This window comes from Dipodomys spectabilis, unplaced genomic scaffold, assembly GCF_019054845.1.
Source record: "Dipodomys spectabilis isolate Male_0828 unplaced genomic scaffold, ASM1905484v1 ptg000039l, whole genome shotgun sequence".
In the NCBI taxonomy this organism is placed as follows: domain Eukaryota; kingdom Metazoa; phylum Chordata; class Mammalia; order Rodentia; family Heteromyidae; genus Dipodomys; species Dipodomys spectabilis.
In genome coordinates, this window is record NW_024870716.1 from 6,481,044 (window position 1) to 6,506,605 (window position 25,562).

At 42.5% G+C, this 25,562-nt stretch overlaps 2 protein-coding genes across 3 annotated transcripts in view; one reads left to right on the forward strand and one right to left on the reverse strand.

The window, feature by feature from the left end:
• Window positions 1–3,710: 3,710 nt before the first annotated feature.
• LOC122106328 (60S ribosomal protein L39-like) lies at window positions 3,711–24,597 on the reverse strand. The gene is made up of 3 exons (XM_042677690.1): window positions 24,592–24,597; window positions 12,597–12,600; window positions 3,711–3,936 (listed from the first exon to the last, which is right to left on the reverse strand). Exon 3 carries the CDS (start codon window positions 3,925–3,927, stop codon window positions 3,718–3,720), a length of 210 nt encoding a protein of 69 aa, XP_042533624.1. The 5' UTR covers window positions 3,928–3,936; window positions 12,597–12,600; window positions 24,592–24,597; the 3' UTR covers window positions 3,711–3,717.
• The window catches only part of Gxylt1 (glucoside xylosyltransferase 1), a 32,515-nt gene continuing 17,318 nt past the window's right edge, over window positions 10,366–25,562 (forward strand). Inside the window, exons 1-2 of one of the 2 annotated variants that reach the window (XM_042677687.1) lie at window positions 10,366–10,598; window positions 22,299–22,391. In XM_042677687.1, the coding sequence (XP_042533621.1) occupies window positions 10,387–10,598; window positions 22,299–22,391 (305 nt within the window). In that variant the 5' untranslated portion in view covers window positions 10,366–10,386. The remainder of the gene's footprint in view (window positions 10,599–22,298; window positions 22,392–25,562) is intronic. The other variant, XM_042677689.1, reaches the window with a different exon arrangement.

Below are 25,562 nucleotides of genomic sequence, written 5' to 3' on the forward strand. Positions count from 1 at the left end.
AAGAAAACATAAGTGGTGCTGTGGCTGAAGTGGTAGAGCACTTGCCTTAAGCTGAAGAGCTCAGGGACAGCAATCAGGCCCAGAGTTCAAGTCTCGACCAACAAAACAACAACCACCACCACAAAAAAATGTTATATATATTCATTTTAGGGGATATCAAGAATTAAAATAATAGTACAGTGAGGATATTCTTTGTTCTTAAATCAAAACTCTGCTATTAAGACTTAAGATTTTATCACAGAGGGATGCAGTGTCTCCTGTAATTCTAGCTACTCAGGAGCTGAGAGCTCTAAGGATGGTCATTTGAAGCCAGCCCTGTCAGAAGAAGCCTAAAGCAGCACTGTTGAGGCACATACACACAATCATATTCTTAAAACCTTTTGCAGGAGCTAGGAATGTGGCTCACTGGTAGAGTGCTTGCCTGGCATTCATGAGCCCCGGGTTCAATTCTTCAGTACCACATAAACAGAAAAAGTCAGAAGTGGCACTGTGGCTCCAATGCTAGCCTTGAGCAAAAGAAGCTGAGGGACCATGCCCAGGCCCTGAGTTCAAGCCCCCTTACCGGCCAAAAAACCCTAAAACTTCTATATTACAAAACAAAGTGTTGGCTTAACAATTTAAATGCTTTATTTTCTACTTTTATTTTATTCTACTTCTATTTTATTTTCTAAAATTACAGTGGTAATAGACAAAGCAAAAATATTAATAAGAGGAAGGAAAGCCTTAGCCTTGTAAGTTGATAGAACATGTTAACTTTTTTTTTAGCCACAAATCTTGTGCAAAAGAATGTACTTTTGACTATTCTATGCATTGAGGCTAAATGGTCTAGAAGTTTTCAGAAAACTGAGGCCCTTATTTTAGGTTTTTGGTCTGCAAATTAACTCTTTTTAGACTCTTTAAGGGACCTAATGCAGGAACTAGTAAGCCATTGACACAAATTTCTGCCCTGTACTTTGAAAATGTACTCAGGAGATTGAGATCTGAGGATCATACAAAACCAATCCACGCAAGAAATTCTATGAGCCTATCTCCAGTTGTGCACGTGCACACACACAGACACGGAAGACAGTTTCAGAGCACAGGATGTGATGGATCTTTTCTTGAAGGCAGAAGGAAATATGAGTATTAAGGGTGATAAAAAAAAAAACAATCCCCACACAATATCAAAAGCAAAAGTAGAAACAGCACTAGGATACAGTCTGTATAATAAGAGAATCAGAGGAGGGAGAGAACAAGTAGAACTGTCAGCATGTTAGTCTTGGAGGACATTTTGATTATGTGCTCTGATAAGTCATCATGACTCAGTCCTTAATTAAAGTTTAACTTGTACTAGACTCTTCATTAGGGAATAGTATGTGAAATGCTTATGATGATTTTTAGAATCAAGTCCTTTTTGGTGCTTTTCATCAAAAGCCATTAGGAAGGTATCATACAGAAGTTTTCTTTGACTTTCCCCAACTCACATTGTCACTTTCCCAGGTCATTTAAATGTTACATGTTTAATGTTTTAATTAGGCTCTGTGTTTAGTCAGTGCAGTTCTTCCTGGCTTTGTGAAATGGGCCAGTTCTGAAGCATAGGAAATACCATGATAAGACCAGATCTTGGAATGGAAAGATCAATTCGAATTCTGCAAGACTAGTGCTCTGGTTCACATTTCATATGCTAAGTCTTATCTTCCTCCATTAGTGGAAGTATCTAGAATAATGGTTAATGTTGTATTCTTTTTCTGTATTTCCCTGATCTAGATTTTCTTTGTATCAGTGCTGCTTAATTCAGTGAATATTTATAAAGATCATTTTGGATGTGAGGCACTGCACTTGCTTGCAGCTGGTTGCAAAGTGTAAAGATTTGGAATTCAGATCTTGGGGATCTGTAGTTCTAGACCTCTTTTTTTTTTTTTTTTTTTTGTCAGCTGTGGGGCTTGAACTCTGGGCCTGGGTGCTGTCCTTCAGCTCTTCAGCTCAAGGCGAGTGCTCTACCACTTGAGCCACAGTGCTAACCCCGGGCAGAAAACTCCGTGAGACTCTTTATCTGCAATAAACTACTAGAAAACTGGAAGTGGTGCTTTAGCTCAAGTGGCAGAGCACTCGCCTTGAGCTGAATTGCTGAGGGACAGTGCCCAGGCCCAGAGTTCAAACCCCATGACCAACCAAAAAAAAAAAAAATTTGGTTCAGCTGTATGAATTTACTAGGACTCAGTGTTCTTCCTGCCCATATCCTAAGTTTTTACTCTTAAAATTTTTCTTTGTTATTATAAAGGTGATAGACAGAGTGGTTACAGTTTCATAAGTCAGGTAATGAGTATAGTATATTGCTTTTTGGACAATGTCACATCTTCTCTTGCTCTCTCCAGTTTTTCTTTCCCATCCCTACCCACAAGTTCTGTATTCATTTTCAACATAGTGTCTAGTGAGGACCACTGCTGCACTTCTTTCTAATTTATTATTCTTGATTTACCTGTATTTTTCCTGATCCTGAGTTTATGTTTTCTTTCTGTTCTTATAAACTGCTTCATCTCTATGGTGTAATTAAAACTAAACAGTAATTATTTTTTAAAAACTTTATTTCAAGGAAAGAGGATAAGCACCAAAGGGAAGTTTGGGTGGCAAAGATCCGATGAAACAGAAGAGTCCTACTGGAATTCCAGAGAAATGCCTGTGGTTCTTACATGTCCTGAGAATGACAACCTAGCTTTCATCTGCTGACCTCCATAGAGGGAGAGAGTGGATAAAAGCTACCATCTCATCTTTACCTTCCTACGTAAATGCCGTTAGCAAGAATTCAGAAACTAGCCAGGCACACTAATGACTCACGCCTGTAATCCTAGCTACTCAGGAGACTGAGGTCTGAGGATCACAGTTCAAAGCCAGCCCAGGCAAGAAAAGTCTGTGAGAATCTTATCTCCAATTAAGCACCAAAAAAGCCAGAAGTGTAGCTGTGGCTCAAGTAGTACAGCCCTAACCTTGAACACAAAAGCTCAGGGACCAACACACATACACACACACAAATCTAAACTGGGAACCAAGGAAGATTTAATCATTGTTGACTTATTAATATGTGTCTTTATTCACTTTTTTTTTTTTTTTTGTCGGTTGTGGGGCTTGAACTCTGGGCCTGGGCGCTGTCCCTCAGCTCTTCAGCTCAAGGCGAGCGCTCTACCACTTGAGCTACAGCGCCACTTCCGGTTTTCTGGTGGTTTATTGGAGATAGGAGTCTCAAGGTCTCTCCTGCCCGGGCTGGCTTTGAACCACGATCCTCAGATCTCAGCCTCCTGAGTAGCTAGGATTACAGGCGTGAGCCACCAGCACCCGGCTGTCTTTATTCACTTTTAATTCCTAATTATAGCAACAATGAAATGGCCCTCTGTCTGCTTAGGAGAGTAGCAAGAATGGGAAGGACTGAAAAACTAGCTTGGGAGAAGACAAGTAAAGGACAAAGAAAATTGGTAAACATGACATTGAATAAGTTGAGTTCCCTGAAGAGCTTCAGGTTCTAGGGGGGTGTTTATTACCAAAAAAATTTTAAAAAGCTTATATTTATAGCATAGAATAAGATAAACAGTCTGAGGGATACTTCTACTTGATTAGTAAGGATCAAAAAGTATTTTTTTCTTTTTTGATGATTCAAATCTAATGTTTATTACTGTGCCTATTATTAAAATGACCAAAGAAAAATCAATTTACAACATGCCCAACTGTCAGTCCAGTATTGATGTTTCAGCTTGACTGGTTCATGGTAGAGCATAAATATGTGGGCATTTGAAGCAATCCTTCCAGACCCAGCTTGCTTCTCCTCCAGTGTCTTCTCTTGGAGTTGTACCTGATTTTGTTACCAGTTTTCATCCGAATCCACTGGGGAATGGGGCGATTTTGCTTTTGTTTCTTGGCCAGAAACTGCTTGATTCTGAAAGTCTTGGGAGAAGACATGATGAGAAGCTCTGGAAGGCACAGTAACCACAGTGGCAGAACAAAAGCTGAAGAACAAGTATTTTTTTCTTGTTTGGGGGATTCACTGTATCGACTAAGCTGGCTTTTAGCTTCCATTTCTCCTGCAGAAGCCTTCTGAGAACTGGGATAAGAGAAGTGCACCACCACCTCTAAGCTAAGAACTTTTTTTTAACTTTACTTACTGGAAGAATGACAGAAGCCTGACATAGAAGAATGACATAGGATTGCCTATTTATTTGATTCTAGAGAGGAATATGTGTGACAAGAATAATGCTGAATTCAGTTTCAGGTAAGCATTGAACTTTATTTATTGTTGTTGGTCCTGGGCTTGAACTCAGAGCCTAGACATTGTCCCAGAGCTTCTTTTGCTCCAGGGTAGCACTCTACCATTTGAGCCACAGCTCCACTTCCAGCTCTTTTAGGGTAGTTTATTAGAGATAAGAGTCTCACAGACTTTTCTGCCTGGGCTGGCTTTGAACTACAATCCTCAGATCTCAGCCTCCTGAGAAGCTAGATTACAAGAGTGAGCCACCAGCACTCAACCAGCATTGGACTTTTTTTTTTTTGTCGGTCGTGGGGCTTGAACTCTGGGCCTGAGCGCTGTCCCTCAGCTCTTCAGCTCAAGGCGAGCACTCTACCACTTGAGCTACAGCGCCACTTCCGGTTTTCTGGTGGTTTATTGGAGATAGGAGTCTCACGGTCTTTCCTGCCCGGGCTGGCTTTGAACTGCGATCCTCAGATCTCAGCCTCCTGAGTAGCTAGGATTACAGGCGTGAGCCACCAGCGCCCGGCAACCACCAGCATTGGACTTTTGATGGAATTGTAATTCTTAATTTCAGCTGGGGAGGGGGGGGAATGGCAATGTACTGGGGTGTTAATTATGCCTCCCCAGATAGGCCACCACTAGAGCCATTATCCCATTCCCAATAACTTTCATTATTTTGTAGTGTCCTTGTGTAGACCAGCCTAGACCATGGGCCAAGAGAGTCCCATTATTTGGGCCTTAATATGGTTAAACTTGAGCCTTGATTGATGATAGGTTTAGAAAGATGTTGTTTGGGAGTTTTATTTTTCTAAAATAGATTAGAGGACTGAGAATGTAGGTCAGTGGCAGATCACACTCCTAACATACATAAGCCCCTGGGTTCAACTCCCAGTACGGCAAACAAAGTATTCATAGAATGGAAGGTTTGTGAAGATAAAGCCAGGGTGACATAAAATGTCCATAGAACATCCACCCTTCCCCCAGGCCAGCTGCTTCTTTCTCCCTTGTAGCTAGAAACACAAGGCAATTTGCAGCCTCAGGATTTGGAGGAACATGAAGTCTACACTTCCGTTGATTTCTAAGACCTTCCCCAATCCACCTTCATGGTCATGGCTGACTGAAAACGCAAGACCTTTCTGCCTCTGCTTCCTTAGTGCTGGGATTACAGGTGTGGACCACCATGTTTGCTTCTCTAATGCCTCTTCTACTAATCTTGGGGTCTATAGCTACTTTCTTCAGAATGAAGAAAATTACTTTATTCTTTTGTCCTTCCTTTGAGATGTGACTCCTTGCCACTGATCTGAACAAACACAACAAAATATTTTTTGTTCAAATACTTTTTGTCAGCATTATCTTCCAATTCTCCAATTCAAAAAGGTCCACGAGAATTGGAAAACAGTGGAAAATGGAGACATACACTATATTGCCAAATACAGGTGAGAATAATTTTCACTTTTGGTCTGAGTTTCTGAGTCCTTGTGTTGTCCAACTAATTTGACTTGTACTTTTAAAGTTGTTTTTTAATCTCTAAAATCAGTCTAGGAGATTTTCATGTTTCAGAATTTCCCTTTCTGTTTTCAGTTCTGATGGGTACCACTCAGTACAACGTATATTTGTTCAGAAGATTTAATTATGGTCTTCATTAGCCATATGACTAAGGAACCTTTCTGAATTTCAGTTCTTTCTGTTTTTCTTATTGAGACAAGGTCTTGTTATGTAGTCCAAATTGGCCTGGAACTTTTGATCCTCCTGCATCATATTACAGACCATGGGAATTATTTATTTTTAAATAAAATAACATCTCTTCCTAGAAATGGATGTATGACTAGATTATATTATGCACATATTTTTACAAAGTGAAAATTATATATATGTATATATAAATATACATATATATATATATTTATATATACATGAAGCCATACTGGTGGCTCATGCCTATAAACTTAGCTACTCAAGAGGTAGAGGGGGGAAAAACATTTATATAATCAGCCTATCATTAGAAAATCAAGAGACTAGTTCTAGAGAGAAGCAGATTCAGGAATACATGCATACAATAAAGGGAAAATACCTTGAAAGTAATTATTGAAAATACATGAAAGTAATTATTGAAAATAATAATTTTCAAGCACAATTTTAGGAATACAGAAGTGCAAGGTGTGATTAGTGGCAATGATCTGAGGTGATGACAACATGAATACTATTCTCAATACTTTAACCACTTAAGCTGAGTGCCAGAGACTCTGTAATCCTCAGCCTCTCAGGAGGCTGAGACCTGATGATTGAGGCTTCAAGTGAGCTGGACAGGAAAGTCTGGGAGATTCTTATCTCCAATTAACCACCAAAAATCCAGAAGTGGAACAGTGTTCAAGTGTTGGAGTCTTGACCTTGAACAAAAATGCTAAGGGACAGTGCCTAGACCCTGAGTTCAAGCCTCAGGAATGGCACCAAAAAAAAAAAAAAAAAGATGGTGTGTGAGTAATACAAAAACCACTTCTACTTTTAGAATGCCTTATATTCTTTGGCAACAGAATTTATAATTACAAAGGGACTTAAAGGGATGGAATGATGTCCAACAGAACCTTGATGTCAAATATATGAATTATTCTTCTTTTGGATGGGCTCATCCCATAGATTGTTGCAGAAACAAAAATGGCCTGGCTTTCCTTTATGCCATTCCAATATTTTAACCATGTGTGAACAATAAAAGATTTATTGTTAATTTTCACGCCATGTCACTTCTTTATTGGAATAGAGAACAATTGTAGTCAGCATCTTTTAAACTGTTTAAGTACTAGCTCTTACTCTAGTTTCTTGGTATTACATCCTTTAACTTTCTCAAAAACTTTTCTTATCAATGCTTTTAGTATCTTTCTCTGTACTTCATTAAGTTTTATCTTCATTCCCCTAAGAATTATAAGGTATAGCAGATTTATTTAGTATTCATGTTTTAGTGGTCTGACTCCCCTTTGAGGAAAGTACCCATATTTCAGAATACCATGTATCTGAGCCCCTTGTTCCGCATGTAGAAAATATTCAATAAATGTTTTACTGAGTGAACAAATGTCTTTATTCTCTTTGTGTGTGTGTGTGTGTGTGTGTGTGTGTGTGTATGTGTTTGTGCATGTTGAAAGTGGGACTTGAATTCAGAGCCAAAGCAATGACCCTTAGCTTTTTCATTCAAGGCTGGCACTCTACTACTTGAGACATAGCTTCATACATCTTGATAGAATGCTTGTTTTTAAGTTTTTGTTCAATAGGGAAAGAAATGTAATCCTTATTGAGAAACCAGAACATTAAGTTTTTCAGGGCCACAGACTTGGCATTTTTTACACACATTTCCTCCATATTGTATTTTGTGATGAAATTCAATGACTTAAGATGCAATTTGGACAATATATGAGCATCATTTTTTGGGGGGGGGATCTGGTCGTGGGGCCTGAACTGTGGGCCTGGGCGCTGTCCCTCAGCTCTTCAGCTCAAGGCTAGCGCTCTACCACTTGAGCCACAGCGCCACTTCCAGCTTTTTTTCTTTTTGCTTATGTGGTGCTGAGGAATCGAAGGGCCTCAGGCATGCAAGGCAAGCACTCTACCACTGAGCCATCTTCCCAGCCCCTATGAGCATCATTTTTATCCATTAAATATGCATGTTTTTTTTTTTTTAGTCTGTTGTGGGGCTTGAACTCTGGGCTTGTGCGCTGTGCCCCAGCTCTTCAGCTCAAGGCTAGCGCTCTACCACTTGAGTCATAGCACCACGTCCAGCTTTTTTTTTTCTCTGCTTATGTGGGGCTGAGGAATCAAACCCAGGGCCTCATGCATGCAAGGTAAGCACTCTACCACTAAGCCATTTTCCCAGCCCAATATGCGTGTATTTTGAAGCCTAACTTTTTGGCACTGGAGCGGCTTTTTCCAATCTCAGCTCTGTCCAGCTTCGGCTGCAGTTAGAATCTGCTTCCTAAAATGCAAATGTCATCATGTTACATCTTTAGTTAACAGTCTTCAATGCTTCACCATTGTCTAACAAATTAAGTTCAAACTCCTTGGTATGCCAAACCCAGGGCACTCAAAGTCTGGCCCCTTCCTATCTTATCTGTTAACATATCTGCTCTTGAATTTACTTAGCTGGTGGTATCAAAATTCTCACAGACTCTGGAACACAAGAGCCTGTTTCATCAATCCTTCAGACTAGAATTAATTCCCATACCCCTCTTCTGCCCCCTTGGGCTACCTTTGCAATGAAGTTTCTCTTAACCACACTTGAAGTGAGGACTGGTTGTACCTTTGGGTATGTGTGTACACACGTTCAGGTCTGTGTCCTAATGTCTGTGTCAAGACTAGTGCTCTACCACTAGAGTCACAACTCCACTTCTGGCATTTTTGCTGGTTAATTGGAGAAAAGAGTCTCCCAGACTTTTCTGCCTGGGTTGGTGTAGAACTGTGATGTTCAGATCTCAGTCCTGAGTAGCTAGGATTACAGATGTGAACCATCAATGCTTGGTCACATTTATGAGTAATCTACTTTCCCATCCATACCCCACTAGGCTGCTTCCCTACACCCCAAAGCACTCATGCATTGCTCTATAAACCATCTATGAATGAGTAGAATGGAAACAGATGAGGAACAGGGAGAGTGGAAAAAGGAAAGCTTTCTTTTTTCACCATTCCTGGGGCTTGAACTCAGGGCCTGGGCACTGCCCCTGAACTTCTTTTGCTTAAGGTTAGCACTCTACTACTCGAGCCACAGTGCCACTTCTGGATTTTCTGTGTATGTGGTACTAAGGAAACGAACCTAGGGCTTCATGCATGCTAGGCAAGAACTCTACCACTAAGCCACCTTCCCAGCCCAAGGAGTAGCTTTTTAGTGGAGAATCCTAATTTTGCTTTGCATATAGAAATGAATTGTAAGGAATCAAATAGATGTAAAAGAGTGGTCCCCTGCCTTACAGTTACCTACAGCCTGATGGGAAGTGGGGACAAGGTAGGCATGGGAACTATGAACATTATGAGGCTATACCCTGAAGTGGCTGAAATGGATTGTGTAATGGTATTATAGAAATTTAGCAGCTGAGAAATCAGGTGCTGGTGGCTCATGCCCGTAATTCTAGCTACTCAGGAGGCTGAGAGCCAGAGGATAGAGGTTTGAAGCCAAACCAGGCAGAAAAGTCTTTGAGACTCCATTACCAAAATAATCAGAAAAGGCTGGACTGGAAGCATCGTTCAAGAGGTAGGGCACTGAGCATGTGCAAGTCCTTGACTCAAACCCCATTACTGATGCCAGAGGAAAAAAATTTCTAGAGGCAAAGGAAGTTTCTGTTGCATCCTAGAAGTGCCTACTGTCAGGTGTTTTTAGTCTTTCCTCAATTTCCTTGTCACAGTCACCTTGCGTGCGGGTTCAAATCTTCCATTTTAGAGACGAGAAAAACATCCTCAAGGGAACCTAGTTTTTACCATCTCACAAAGCTTCAGGTTGAATGTAGGTCAATGATGTCCTGAGCCCAACTCCTCTTGCCACTCCCCTCCTTGGCGCCACCGAGAACAGAACTCCCGGATTACTGACCTCGGGTTTGGGGAACACCCACTGCTCTCAGCGCGCAGGCGCTTCGGACCCTGCTGGCTTCAGAGACGACAGAAGCCGCCCCAGATCCAGACCCTTCCCGGAGAGAAAAGAAGCCAGGCGGCCCTTAGGGCGGGGCACCACGGGGATGGGAGGGGCCAAGAGGGTCTTGGGCGGGGCCCTAAAGGAGTGGGCGGGGTCTATAGGACCTCGGGGCGAAGAGGGGCGGGGCCTTAGGGAAGACCGCGTGGGCGGAGGGGCGGGGCCAGGCAGGATGGGCGGAGCCTCTCATGCTTTGCGACCATACACAGCAGGAATGGGCGGGGCCCCATGGGCCTCAGGGAAGGGCGCGTCAGGGAGCAGCTGGACGGAGCGGGGCGGGGCTACATCTCTTGACTGAAGGCCCGAAGCAGCGGGGAAGGTGCCCCGGCTTCCGGGCGAGTTGTCTGTCATCTGGTCTAAGGGGTGGGAGGGAAGAGGAGAACAGGGGCGGGGCGGAGGAGGAACTTGTTGCTCCGGCGGCTGCGCAGTGGCATTCCTCCGACTCCAGTTCGCCCGGGCAGGCGCGGCTCGGCGGTAGCTGTGGCGGCTGTGGCGCCGGTCGCGCGGGGCCGGGGCGATGCGGCGCTACCTGCGCCTCGTAGTGCTGTGTCTGGCCTGCGGCTTCTGCTCGCTCCTTTACGCCTTCAGCCAGCTCGCCGTGTCCGTGGAGGAAGGAGCGGGCGGCGGTGGCGGGAAGCCGCAGGCCGCGGCGGCTTCCTGGCTCTCGGGAGGCGGACGCGGCGCGGCGGGAGGCGCGGGCCCCGCGGTGCGTCCCGGCGGGTCCGACAGGTAGGGGTCCCTGGGGTTTGAGGGGTTCCGGCGGTGCGGGATGTTGTGGGGAGCGGGGGGAGAGGCGTGGGCTCGGGGCTCGGCTGAGTCCCGCGCGTCCTCGCCGACCGCGTTCCCGGGCTTCCCGCGGGGCCGGGCGCCGAGCCGCGCCCGCCGCCGAGCCCTCGGAGCCGGCGCTTCCCCGCCGGGGCGCTGCGCGCGCTCCCAGGCAGTTACAGATCGACGGAGCTCGCAACTGAAAAGTTGGTTGAAAATAAAGTGGTGCTCCACGCACACGCACGCACACATACACGCACATGCACACACACGTACAACATGCACACATGCATGCACACATACACAAATGCACGCACACGCACATACACACAGACACGTACACATACACGCACACACACATGCACACGCACACATGCACGCACACACATGTATGCACACACATATGCGCACACACGCACACATACACGTGCACGCACACATGCATGCATACACATACACATGCACGCGCACACATACATGCATGCACACACATATGCACGCACATACACACAAAAGAAAAGGAAAAAAAAAACACCCTCATTGCTGTCTGGCCAGGAGGAATTCCCTCTTGTTTCCATGGAGTTCAAGTTGAGATATTTAAACACGAGACTGGCGCCTTCAGTTCATTCCTCTCCCCCCCCCCCTCCTCCCAGCCCCTCTCCCCGGGGCTAACTTCGGTGTTATCGCTAAGTTCTCATTAATAGCCGCGCCTAGGGTCCTCTGGACTTGGCATTTGTCCGAGCTGTGATTTTTTTTTTTCTTTTGGAAACAACTGGTTGGTTCTTGAACCGCAAAGGAAGTTAAGAAAAGCAAGAGAGACTTCACCAAGGTTAAAATGCGTTGTGGATGCGGTTGGAGAGCCCTCCTCTCTCTCGACTAATTGGTAATTATACAGCAGCATTCTGGTAGAGGTGGATTCGTCCCGGTCGTTTTCACAGTTTGAAGCATCCGATTTCAGTGCGGGGAGAAAGGATATTTGAGCAACATATGATCCATACTTAAAACAGAGTGAGCGTTTCACACTGCCTTGCTGGGCAACGAAGTTCCAGTCACTCTACCAAAGAGCAGCTGCTGGGGGTCTGCGCCTGAGAAGGGTGTAGGAGGAGGGAGCGCAGGTTAGCCCTGCAAGATATCGTTGAACATCCTCTAATAGTTGATCATCATTTCTAGAATGAAATGACAAATCAAATGACATTTGAGCAGGGAAGCAGCCTGAAAAAAATGGATTTTTTTAAAAACTCTGATTTGATTACAGTCAGAAATGCCTAGAATCTCAAGACTTAATATTCCTGAAAGCCTGTTCAAGCAGGCTTCAACAGCTCCTGTTATCTGTCCTGGTAGAAGCAGTGACTGAAGCTTGGAATGAGCTCATGAAAAAGTGATTGATGGAAGCTCAGCTCTTCTGTGAAGCTTTTCAAGTTATAGAAAAGGAATTCTTTTTTTTTTTATATTGATAGAATTGTTAGTGAGCAACATTTCAGTCAAATGATAACTGAAAAGAGACTATAATGTTAGCATTTCAGTTTAATAGAGTAACATTCCTTTTTGTACTTTATCTTATTTTGTGACAGATTTTATTATGAATTTGCTTGGCCAGCTAAAACAACCTTTTTTCCATCCTTCTTCCCTCCCCTCCTCCTTTTTACCCCCTTCCTTTTCCCGTCTTTGCAGTTTGGAGTTTGAACTTTCACTCATGCTTGCTAGGCAGGTACTCTACCACTTGAGCTATGCCCCTAGTTCTTTTTCCTTTCATTATTTTCTGAATAGGGTCTTGCTTTTGTTTTTTTGGCCTGGACTGGGCTGGGCTGGAATGCAATCCTATTTATACCACTGCTATAGCTGGGATGATGTGTGTGCTACGTTGAGATGTGAGTCTTGCCAGCCTTCTCCTGGGCTAGCCTCCAGGCACTGTCCTCCTGATCTCCCCCCTCCCAAGTAGCTGGGATCACTGACATGAGCCACCACACTCATTTTCTCTTTCTGTCCCTGTCTCTCTTTCCACAGGGACACATTATGTATCTTAGACTGACCTCCCAACTCAAGTTACTGATGTCCTCCTGCCTCAGCCTCCTGTGTGCTGGGATTATAGATGTGCACTGCCATACCTGGCTTGCATTTTTACTTTTTCAAGGTCAAATTAAAATTATTAATTTTCTCCTTCATCTAAAATATGTAGCCTTAGATTTATATCCAGAAGATTGGTCAAATCTTACAAAATTTCATCGCATAGAATTTCATGAAAGCAAATACTTGGAAAAATCCTTCACCTTCTTAGATAAGAACTTTAAAATGGTAAGAACAATTTTTTTTTCTTTTTCTCTTTTTTTCAGTTGTGGGGCTTGAACTTTGGGACTGGGCGCTGTCCCTCAACTTTTCAGCTCAAGGCTAGCACTCGACCACTTGAGCCACTGTGCCGTTTCCGGTTTTCTAGTGGTTTATTGGAGATAAGAGTGTCACAGACTTTCCTGCCTGAGCTTTGAACCGTAATCCTCAGATCTCAGCCTCCTGAGTAGCTAGGATTACAGGCGTAATTTTTTTTTTTCTAGTGAAATCTATCATTGCATTCTGTTTGGAACATACTGTTTTAACTTGAGCATAGTAGCACATAACTGGTATTCCAGCACTTGGTAAGATGTATCAAGTGCCAGGCCAACATGTCATATGTAGCAAGCTCTTGTCTTTTTTTTTTTTAAAGAACTTAGTTCAATGATAGTGTGTTTGCTTAATATGCATAAGGCTTTGGGTTTAATCCTCAGTACCACAAAGAAAGAAAAAAATGAAAACACTATCTTACTTATCAGAAAATGTGTGTCTTAGAGACAGACAAGCCTGTGTCCTCACTCTAGCTGCAGTTACGGCTAGTAACTTAGTTAGATTATGACATTACTCTCTATGCATTGATTTCTTTTTTTTTTTTATCGATCATGGGGCTTGAACTCTAGGCTTGTGCAGTCCCTGTGCTCTGCCAATGCGCCACCTCCGGTTTTCTAGTGGTTTTTATTGAGGTAAGACTCTCACAGACTTTCCTGCCTGAGCTGGCTTTGAACCGAGATCCTCAGAACTCAGCCTCCAGAGTAGCTAGGATTACAGGTGCGTGAGCCACCGGGGCCTGGCTTGCGCATTGATTTCTTCACCTGTAAAATAGATGAGACATACAAAATTTCAGTTGCATTGGGGTGTCATGGACAAATGGAAACTGTACTTTTTTCAGATGTGTATAACTTCAAGTTTTGGTATGCATAGAGTTGTGCAGTGGTTGTCACCTCCCTCCTTTGTCTGGTTTGGTCTCAGGTTTTGATTTCTGCTGGGTCCTGTGAACACTTGTAGGATGTACTGAGAATTTAAAGACTAGAAAGGAGGAAGCGATTTGGGGTCACAGACTTCATTTTGTCACGTGTGTCCTCCTGGTTTGGTTGACCTAGAACATGTTTCTTCACTAGTAGTTAGGTAAGATTATCTGTGATGTTAGTATGATACTATGAGAACTGAAAAATGAGACGGCTTGTATAAGCATGTGTCATTATAAAATTATAGCTAATATGGTGATGGGGGGAGGGGAGTGTGGGGGCGCGCTTGCACACACGTGCACTATCCTGAGCTTGAATTCATCCTTGGAGCTGCCCCTGAGCTCTGTTGCTCAAGGATAGTGCTCTACCATAGGAGCCACAGCTCTACTTACTGCTTTTTGGTGATTAATTAGAGATGTCTCATAGTTTCTACTCTGCAGTTTGGCTTCAAACTGTGATCTTCAGATCTCATCCTTGTGAGTAGCTATAATCACAAGCATGGGTCACTGATACCTGGCTGTTGATGATTGTTTTGATAATTTAAGTTTATAGCAGTTTTTTCAATTTCTGACTTTGGAGGAAAACTGTTCTTTTTAGGCCCCAGTGGAGTGCTGAAAATCAGAGTGGATGGTTGGAGAGTCCAAATATCTGCATTTTAGATGCTAGTGTCTATTGTTATAAGGCCAATGAACCTTGATTCTGTTGAGAGGGATTTTTATCATTTTTGCTCCTCTCTCCTTACCTCCCCCCCCTCTTTCTTTCTTTCTTTCTGATGGGGAACCCAGAGCCTTGCACTTGCTATGTGAGTGCTTATTTCCAAGGAACTACATCCCAATCCTGTACTGTTGTTGTTTATGGAGTTTTTTCTTTCTGATGCAGTTACTTTTGAAGGCAAGGAATTGGGACAGTGAACAGAGAAGAAAATTGAATAATAAAGCTTCCTTACTTCCTGTTTTAATACAAAAACATGTTATGCAAAACCAGTACACTGTATCTTGTATCTTACTTTATTGAATAACATAGTGGCACCTACTTCAAACATACTTATAAAGTGTTGTTTGGGTTGCTATAAGAAAATACAGTAGATTGGGCATTTTATAAACAGCAGAAATTTATTTCTCACTGTCTGGATGCTGGAAATCTTTTTTTTTTTTTTGGTCGGTCATGGGGCTTTAACTCTGGAATTCTGGGCTTGGGTGCTGTCCCTTGGCTCTTCAGCTCAAGGCGAGCGCTATACCACTTGAGCCACAGCACCACTTCTGGTTTTCTAGTGGTTTATTGGAGATAAGAATCTCATGGGGGGCTAGGAATGTGGCTTAACCATAGAGTGCTTGCCTAGCAGGCATGAAGCCCTGGGTTTGATTTCTCAGTACCACATAAACAGAAAAAGCTGGAAGTGGTGCTGTGGCTCAAGTTAGTAGAGTGTTAGCCTTGAGTACAAAGAGGTTCAAAGACAGTGCTCAGGTCCTGAGTTCAAGCTCCATAACTGGCAAAAAAAAAAAAAAAAAAATTGGGCCTGGGAAGGTGGCTCAGTGGTAGAGAGCTTGCCTTGCATGCATGAGGCCCTGGGTTCCATTCCTCAGCACCACATAAGCAGAAAAAGCTGGAAGTGGCACTGTGGCTCAAGTGGTAGAGCACTAGCCTTGAGGTGAACAGCTGAGGGGTTGTGTGCCCAGGCCCAGAGTTCAGGCCCCACGACCAACAAAAAAAGAGTCTCATGGACTTTTCTGCTTGGGCTGGCTTTGGCCCTCTATTCTGAGATCTCAGCTTCCTGAGCAGCTAGGATTACAGGTGTGAGCCACTGGCACCTGGCTCTTGAAAATCTTAAAATCATATCTCCAATGCAGTTAGTGTCTGGTGAGGGCCCATTTCCTGGTTCAGAGGATACCTTCTCTTTGTGTTCTAGCCTGGTGTGGGGGCCTGTAGGCCTGTAGTACTTTGTCTCTTAACAGGACATTAATCTCATTCATGAGGGCTCCACCTTCTTCCTTTCCTAACCACTTACCCCAAACATCATTACTCCTCACATCATCTCATTAGTGAGCAGGTTCCGACAAAAGAATTTGGGGACACAATCGCTGACATATATTATTTCGTAAATGCTAATAATTAAGATAATCTGTGCTTTTAGAGGGAACATTTGAGTAACCACAAATGTATACTTTTGATTTGAGAATCTTAATAGATTATTCTTTAAAGTGTTTTGGGTGTTGAAATAGGCCCTTCCCCCACATGCTAACTTGAATTTTGTTCATAAAATGTCTAACTACAGGAAGTTTAAACTTCTTGTTTTTACATGGGCTGTTTTTCTTTATTGTTTTTACTTTTATTATGTATATAAAAACTATCTGATCCTTTATTGTGTTCCCCCCATCTTTTAACTCAGGTGTGGTAGAGAAGGGAGTATACTGGATATTTTTTAAAATTTTTATTTATTTCCAAGGAATTGAACCCAGGGCCTCATGCATGCTAGGCAAACACTACTGCTAAGTCACTTTCCTAGCCTGATAATTTTTTTTAATGGCTAGACAATTGTTTTATGCCATTTCTGCATAAAGTGTCTCTTTTCTCACTTTCTGAGTACTCATGAAATTAGAGATTTAAGAAAAGAACCAAAGATCTGGTGTAGAGTTAGCTAATCTAAGTCATCTCGAGACAGTGTATTGAAAATGAGTTATCCAAGCAGTGCTTTATAAAATCACTAAGGCCTGGTAGTATCTTGGGAATGATCTTGGACATGTCTGTAAGTGCCTGGGTTTCTCCTACCCAGCCCCAGAGCAGATGGCCAGGAGTTGAAGTTGAATTGTTGCCTCCCAGCCCTTCCCTCAGACTCCCACATTTGTGGGCTGCGCATACACATTTACCAGTCTCTGAGCTGTACACATATTCTACTAAAGCCTCATGGCTGTCATGTATATTTTGAAATGTAAACGCTCTTGTATAGCTCTTTTGTCATTGGATTTAAGTAAACTTTGTTTAGGAGCTATTGTTATGTTGTTAAATGCTCTAAAATTTCTTTAAAAACGACTCTTACTTTGTTGTCTGGGCCAACCTTGAACTCCTGGACTCAAGCCATTCTCTTGCCTCAGCCTCCCAAGCAGCCCGGTCTAAGTACATGATACCACACCCATCTTTGTTTTTTTTTTAACCCAATGCGTGAATTGTCTCAATGTTTGAAGCATTTTTCAAGTGCTGAAAATTTTGACAATGTTTATTTTTTTACCACTTTGCCCTTAAGAAAAAAAACCAACCCTTCCATTTTGAAATAACTATAAATTCACAGGAAATAAGAGATACTACATGTATTTTTCACTTAGCTTTTCCCAATTTTAACGTTTTACATGAAGAGTGTCGTAGACTGTATCTAAAATAGGTATGTTCCAGTAGTATAGTATATAATAACCATAAAAGCTGCCAGTGTCCAACCCACTGACCTTATTCAGATCATCCCCAGTTTTATGTGTTAGGGCAAAGGTCTCGTGCTACCCCTTGGTCAGTATATATTACAGAAAACCTCCTAGAGCTGAATATAACAAGTGGAAGGAAATTTGACCAGGAACCGCAGTGAAGCTTAGTTTCAGTTTGGTCCACAGAAAATATAATTGCATTTATGGACCTCTGGCTCATGGATGTCAGTGTTCACTGGAGACATACCCCGTAGCTCAGCTAAGTGTGTTCCGTTGTGATTAGTGAGCAGAGGGACTGCTTTATAAGTGAATGTTACCCATAGCTGGGCAGATTTTACTTGTCCAGTAGTTTGGAACTTTCACTGTCTTCAAATTGGTTGCTTTTTTCCCTAACTTAATAGTCTTTTTTTAATTTTATTAACTGTGTCTAGTATAAGGTGAATTCTGTGTGAGCTTCTGCCCTCAGTCTCTAGATTTTCATAAATCAGAGAATGGAAGTTCAGAAACTAAAAGAATTCCATTTCTTGACAGAAGACTTCATTTTTTTTTTTTTAAAAAGGAAAATCGCAGGTTTATTTGACTAGTATGCATGTTCTTATATTGCCATAAATGACCAAAGAAAAATATCCTCTCTGTATATTATGTATGTTTGGCATGGAATTATGGCCAAGAAATTATCTAAAACCTGACTCTGCCTGTCCAAATTTATGCGCAAATCTGATTAATTGCTGTGTAGAGTTAGTCATTACCCCCCCCCCCCCCAAGAAACTATCAGCCAGGGTGTGGTTGCTGGGACCTGTAATCCTAGTTGTGAGGGAAGGGCTGCCTAAGTAGGAAGGTTGTAGTTAGAAGGCGTTCCCCAGGAAAAATTCAAAACCCTATTTAAAAATAACTCAAGTAAAAGGGCAGGGAGCAAGGCATGGTTCAGTAGGTGTAGGACCTGCCTAGTAGGCTCAAGGCCCTGAGCTTAAACCCCAGTATTGCCAAAAATCAAACCTATGTTCACTAGCAATGACTCCCACTTCATTTCTCAGCCCCTTTCTCTCACCAGGCAGGCAGAAAACTGCTCTCTGACTTCACAGGTTTGCCTGTTCTGAACATTCACAGAAATGAATCTTATAAACTGTGACCTTCTGACTGTGGCTTTTTTCACCTAGCTGCTGTATTAAGGTTTATCCACTGTAGCGTTTACCATTATACTTCATTTCTTATAGCTAAATAATATTTAATTAAATGGATATACTACTTTTTTTTTTTACTTATTACATGATGGTACTGTGAACATTCATGTACTATTTTGCTGTAAAGATAAATGTTTTCCATTACTTTGAGAATATATCTAGGAGTGAATAAATTGTGCACTTTTAGAAGGGAATTGTGGCTTATGTTCTTTATTTTGTAACAACTCCAAGCCTCACTGCAGTTTATAACAACAAATCAACCTTCCAACCTTCCTTCCTTCCTTCCTTCCTTCCTTCCTTCCTTCCTTCCTTCCTTCCTTCCTTCCTTCCTTCCTTCCTTCCTTCCTCCCTCCCTCCCTTCCTTCCTTCCTCCCTCCCTTCCTCCCTTCCTTCCTTCCTAGGCTTGAACTCAGGGCCTAGATGCTGTCCTTTAGCTTTTTTTTTTTTTTTTTGGTAGGTCATGGTCCTTGAACTCCGGCCCTGGGCCCTGTCCCTCAGCTCTTCAGCTAAAGGCTAGTGCTCTACCATTTGAGCCACAGAGCCACTTCCGGTTTTCTGGTGGTTTATTTGGAGATGAGTCTCACAGACAAAGCCAAAAGTGGTAGAGCAGCCTTGAGCTGAAGAGCTGAGGGACAGCGTTCAGGTCCCATGACTGACAAAAAAAAAAAAAGAAGAGTCTCCTGTCCAGACCATCCTCAGATCTCAGCCTCCTGGGTAGCTAGGATTATAGGTGTGAGCCACCACACCTGGCTCCTTTAGCTTTTTAGCTCAAGGCTAGCCACTCTTATCACTTAGAGATCGTCAGATCTCAGCCGCCTGAGTAGCTAGGATTACAGGAGTGAGCCACTAGTGCCCAGCTAAATAGGATTGCTTATGAGAAATTTCATCACTACTGTTTTCTAAGGGGTGGTGGTTCTAGGGATCAAACCAAGGACATTATATAAACTAGGCATGTGGGTGACAATTTTTTGTTGTTGTTGGTGGTGGTGGTGGTCATAGGGCTTGAACTCTGGGCTTGAGTGCTGTCCCTGTGCTCTTCAGCTCAAGGTGAGTGCTCTACTTCTTGAGCCACAACGCCGCTTCCGGTTTCCTAGTGGTTTATTGGAGATCAGAGTCTCATGGGCTTTTCTGCCCAGGCTGGCTTTGAACCATGATCCTCAGATCTCAGCCTCCTGAGTAGCTAGGATTACAGGTGTGAGCCACTGGCACCTGGCTAGACAATATTTTTGATTAAAAAAAAAATCCAAATTAACATTTGTTTGGAGACAGGGTTTCACTAAGTATTCCTGGCTGGCCTTGAATGAACTCATGATCCTTTTACCACAGTCTTGTGAGTACTGGGATTAAGGCATGGACTACCACTCCCAAATTGATTCTAAATAAGCCTTGGTAACTGTTTTCTCACTCAGGTCTGATCCTAAGACTTACCTTGTGGCATTGGGCACATTTAGCTTCTTAGCCAGTTGTCTGGAGATTCTGTTAATGAGGTTTTCAGTAGGCTCCTATATCTGTATATCAGATGAGTGGTCTTAGGATGGCCAAGATAACTGATTTTTTTTTTAACATCAAATAAAAGCTGAGGCAGCAATTGGCATTGTTACGGATACACTATTTCAAGTAATTTTTATGGAAAAATTGAACTTTGCTTTGCGTTTTTCATTTTTCCTCTGTTGTAGAGTTTGACAAGGGAGATGGAATAGTTTTGTTACTGTTTTTCCTTAAAGGTTTGTTTTGTGGCTTAAATAGATATAACATTACTTGAACTTGAAAGAATTATGTGTTAGTTACTAGTCTTACAGAGTTTGTCTACCTGGTAGGAAATGTAAGATTTTAAGCATATATAACAATGTCTTAGGAGGGTACAAATTGATAAGTGTCACTAATAGGTTTACTTTTTTTTTGTGGTTTGTTTTAGATAGGATCTCTCTGGGTAGCCAGTGCTGCCCCTGAACACAAGAGCTTCCTTCCTGCCTCAATTCTCTCAAGTACTGATATTACAGCCATACACTATCACATCTGGCTGATATGTACACATTTTCTTTCTTTTCCCTTTCCTTCCCCTTCCGCATCCCCTTCCCCTTCCCCTTCCCCTTGGTGGGGGGAGGGTATCAATCATGGGGCATGAACTCGGTGTCTGTGCACTGTCCCTGAGCTTTTTTGCTCAAGGCACTACTACATTGAGTCACAACCCCACTTCTGGTTTTCTGTGGACTGTCTTACCCAGGCTGGCATTGAACCATGATCCTTAGATCTCAGCCTCCTGAGTAGCTAGGATTACACCAATACTTGGGTCACATTTTCTTCTTTTTTTTCTTAATACCTGGACTTTGAGTGGCTCATGTGCCTGTGTCTCATGCCTGTAATCCCAGCTACTCAGGAGGCTGAGATCTGAGGATTGCAGTTCCAAGCCAGCCCAGGCTGGAAAGTCCCTGTGACACTCTTATCTCCAATTAACTACCAGAAAACCAGAAGTGGTGCTGTGGCTCAAAGTGATAGAGTTCTATCCTTGAGTGAAAGCTCAGAGACAGTGCCCAGACCCTGAATTCAAGCCCTACTCGGACAATAAATAAATAATGTATAAGTAAATAAATACTTTGAACTTATTGTCCTGTTCTTCAAAGAAAATAAAATTGCAGTGTAACTTTCTCTGGACATTTAAAAGTTCCAACTTTCTAGGGATTTAAAAAGCTCCTGGCTTTGTTCTTTATAGAATTTCATAGGTGGCAGATCCTGTCACTGGAGAGTCTGATTTAATAGGTTTGGCATGGGTATCCAGTGATTTCATTATGCCTCCAGGGCTAAGAACCCCGGCCTTAGATCCTTGATGTGTGGGAGGTTTGATCAAAGAAGTTTGCAAATCTGAAATTTCACAGCCATTTTGATATAAGAGCCAGTAACTTACTGGATTCATAGTGAGAGAAAACAAAGCTTTTCTGGGTCAAGAGATATAAAGTCTGTAGTTGAGTGACTCACCCTGACCTATGCTTAGATCAGTGTTGCCTCCACTGTAGCAGTGAAGTTTAGAAGATTGTTGAAAGGGAGTAGCAGTGAAAAACACTTTTCTTTTTAGCAGTCTTAAGAACACAGTTTAGCCTCCATTTTAGCTTGTGTAATGGAATGAGCTGGAGATAATGTAGAAGTGAAACTGAGCCACAACTGTCAGCATCATTTCTCAATTTTTAGTTGAAACACAATACAAATTACTTGTTTTTGAGGATTAAAAGCATTTAATGACCTTCCCCTTCCTCCCCAGCTTTTGTGACACTTTTAAATAAAAAATGTTTTTGGATGAAATGAATTTTGCTCTAGGATAATATTTGGAGTTCACAAAAACAATTAGATACATTTTATACTGTTAGAGGAGTGGATTTTATTTTATTTATTATTTTTCTTTTTTTTATTGTGAAAATACTGTAAAGAGGTGTTACAATTATGGGCAAGATAATGAGTACATTTCTTATCAAGCATTGTAGCCTCCTCCTTTGTTTCCCCTTCCCTTCCTTCCCCCCCCCCCCCCCCAGGAGTGGATTTTAATATGCCAAGAGAACTCCTAACTAGAAAACTGTTTTCCAGTCTGTAGTGTAGTTTAACCTAAATGTTTTTAAAGTTTTTATTTAAAACAGTAGTGCCCTAAGTAAGGGGAGAAATCAGTGTTCTAAAACTTAGAAACTTGGACTTGTCATTTTGTTGCTTTAAAACAACAATAAGTTACTGTGCTGCTCAGTAAACTTCTTGTTAGTTGCCAACCAAAATGTTCATACAGGACTGTTATTTCTGTCTTACTGTTAGGTGTAAAGATTTCTGTCTGTGTTACTGGAATCCCTATTGGATGCTGCCCTCTGATGTTTGTGGAATGAACTGCTTTTGGGAAGCGGCTTTTAGGTAGGCACTTAATATTTAATTGGTAGATGAGTGTAGGTAAGATTAGCTAGTAGGTAAAGCTTTTCACTGTAATAGTGCTTCTTTTCCTGAAATTTAGTGTTACCCTACAGGTAAATAATTTCAGTTTCTGACTAGGTCTTCTCCTTTTTCCTATTTTTGTAATTGTTACCACCAATTTTTAACACAATGTGTGAATGCTCTAATTTTTTGCTTTTAGTTGTTTTTTAGTTGTAACCCATTAGTCTTACGAGAATTTATAATCCAACTTTTGGTAGCAGTTAGTAATATAATATGCTTTAGTAACATAATATGCATGTGATAAAGACAGATTTCAAGTGGACGTTTACACTTACACACATCTGTTTTCCAGTTCAAAGCTGGTGTAGTTTAAAAATACAACTCAAGAGTTGTATAAGAAATTAGCTGAGTGATTGCTTGTTGAGGAATGGGAGAGGGAAAGTAAGGTAAATAGTTTGGCTCCAAGGAGCCAAAGATAGAGGTTGTTTATTGACCTTTTAAGTCACTGAATAGTTTGGCTTTGTTCACTGCTGAATAAAGAAGGTATTGGAGGGACTGACCTCTCTTCCCTCCCTTCTCTAATCTGTGAAAGAAACAGGGTTGACCGGAATGGAATTGGCAGTGGCTCTTAGACTCTCCTGAGCTAGTGGCAGAGGAGAGGGCAAGTAGCCTTGAAATTCCTTTCTCAAAAAATGATTTTTTTTAACTGTTGTTCTTGTGATCCATTTACTTTTAGTCACTGTGTTTGCTATGTACTCTGTATTCACTTTAAGTACGATGTCAGTTTTGCTGGGCTTTCAGGAGCTTATCTGCATACCCTGGTAAAGCTGCTTTCTACTGTGGCCTTTGGTGTCCCATTTTTTTTTTTTTTGTCCGGTCGTGGGGCCTGAACTCTGGGCCTGGGCACTGTCCCTCAGCTCTTCAGCTCAAGGCTAGAGCTCTACCACTTGAGCCACAGCGCCACTTCCGGCTTTTTTCTTTTTGCTTTTGTGGTGCTGAGGAATCGAACCCAGGGCCTCTGGCATGCAAGGCAAGAGCTCTACCACTGAGCCACCTTCCCAGCCCCTGGTGTCACATTCTTGCCTGCCACCAGGTACCATGAGTGGGCAGCTTTCTTCTAAGCCCTGGTTCAGCTTTCTCAGCTTGAATTTTTTTTTTTTTTGGGTCCGGTCATGGGGCCTGAACTCTGGGCCTGGGTGCTGTCCTTCAGCTCTTCAGCTCAAGGCTAGCGCTCTACCACTAGAGCCACAGCGCCACTTCCGGCTTTTTTCTTTTTGCTCATGTGGTGCTGAGGAATCGAACCCAGGGCCTCAGGCATGCAAGGCAAGCGCCTTCCCAGCCCCATTAATTTTTTTTTTATGTGATTTTGATAAGCTGCACTTCCAGTAAAGCACAGTGTTTTTGATACTAACATTAAGAGTTTGCATAACAGAAAGATAAAAAGGGGAAACAAATATATAAAAAGCTACATGCGCTGGGCTCTAGTAGCTTATGCCTATAATCCCAGCTACGTGGAAAGCTGAGATAGGAGTATTGGTTCAAAGTCAGCTTGAGCAGACATCTGAAAGTCTTGAGGCATGATTCAAGTCGTCGTAGAGTACCAGCCATGTGAAAGCAGAGGGAGCTTGAGGCCCCCCGTTCAAGCCCCACTACTGGCATTAAAAAAAAAAAAGCCTAGGAAGTAAGAAATAAGCTATGCATGCTCTCAGTGCTCAATTAAGGAAAGCCATGGACATTGACCTGGTTTCGAGCCCTCTGGAGGTGATGTGATCTGGGTTCTGGAAGCCTTCAAACAACAGTGTCACTGTAGGAGACTTAAACCACACCTCTGTGTACAAGTGGCCAGCACCACTTGAACTGTGAAGTGAGGCTTACCTGGCATATAGTTTTGGCATAGCTTCTGAGGGCTTCCTGGAATCACTGTAGGGTGGGTGGGCAAGCCCTCCCCCTTGCCCAAGGAATTACAAGCCTTTGTCAAAAAGCGCCACCTGGTGGCCCAAAGACCCTCTCAGTGTGACCAGCAGTGTGACAGCCTCTTCATGCAAAAAAGTCTACAAAAGTCTGCAACTCCACAGAACCACCCATTCCTGTACTACTGCTCCAGGACCTGGCAGGCCAGCTACACTCACTCTATGCAGGGATTGCAGCTGTCAGGCAGCTAGTTAGGTCATGCACATCTAACCACGGGAGCTGTCTGGTGTTTGAACTGAGGATATCTCCTCTTCATGTGGAAAATAGTCCTGGCATGAAAATGTCCTTTTTGCTAGCATCTTTTAAATCTCCAGGAACTTTAATACACACTGTAACTAAAACAGCACATTTTTACTCACCCTGATAGGAGCCTGGCATACAGATGCTGTAGAATTCCTGGGTTGACTGCACATACTGCTCAGAAAATTTTCATGATCACGTCCTACAGTAGACTTTAGATTTCTTTTTGGTTCCAACTGATTTTTTCTGTCCCTGGTGTGTAGGGACAGGTTGGTGGGCAGAGGTGTTTTCAGAGTGTATTTTGTTCTGTCAATTGAGGTATGTTGGAGTGTGTACCATATATGCTGCTCTGCTGCAGAGACACTGCAGAGAAGCCAGCATAGTGCAGTGGGCAGCACAGTGCTTCATCACTGCAGAATGCAGGCAGTGTGGCTAAACAGCCTTCACTGAGGGGCCTTGGAGAAATCTGGCCCTGGGACTGATTTTAGAGGATTTTTCCTTCCCTTGAGGAATATTTTGCTTTTTTCCTTAACATTTATTATTCTTTATGTGTCTAGAATTTTGAGCAGAACTATGTAACCGCTTGGCTTACTTTTAAAGTATTGTTTTGCCTCTTGATATTGTGGTACAGTCTAGTACAGTCTAGCAGCACAGCCTATGAGAAATTCTCAAATCATGAGTTTTAAACCATTTTAGTAGAGATAGGGTCTTGATATGTATGTAGTAGCTTAGGTCCCCCCTATAAGTATCATTCTTTCCTGCCCCACCTTCCAGAGTGCTAGATATTTTAATGATAGTCTTTATATGAGAAGTGGGATCTGGAGACATTTACTAGAAGAGGAATTGCCAAGACTTTTGTAGAGCGGTATGCCTATATTTCCTTTTTTTTTTTTTTTTTCTGATCGTGGGGCCTGAATTCTGGGCCTAGGTGCTGTCCCTCAG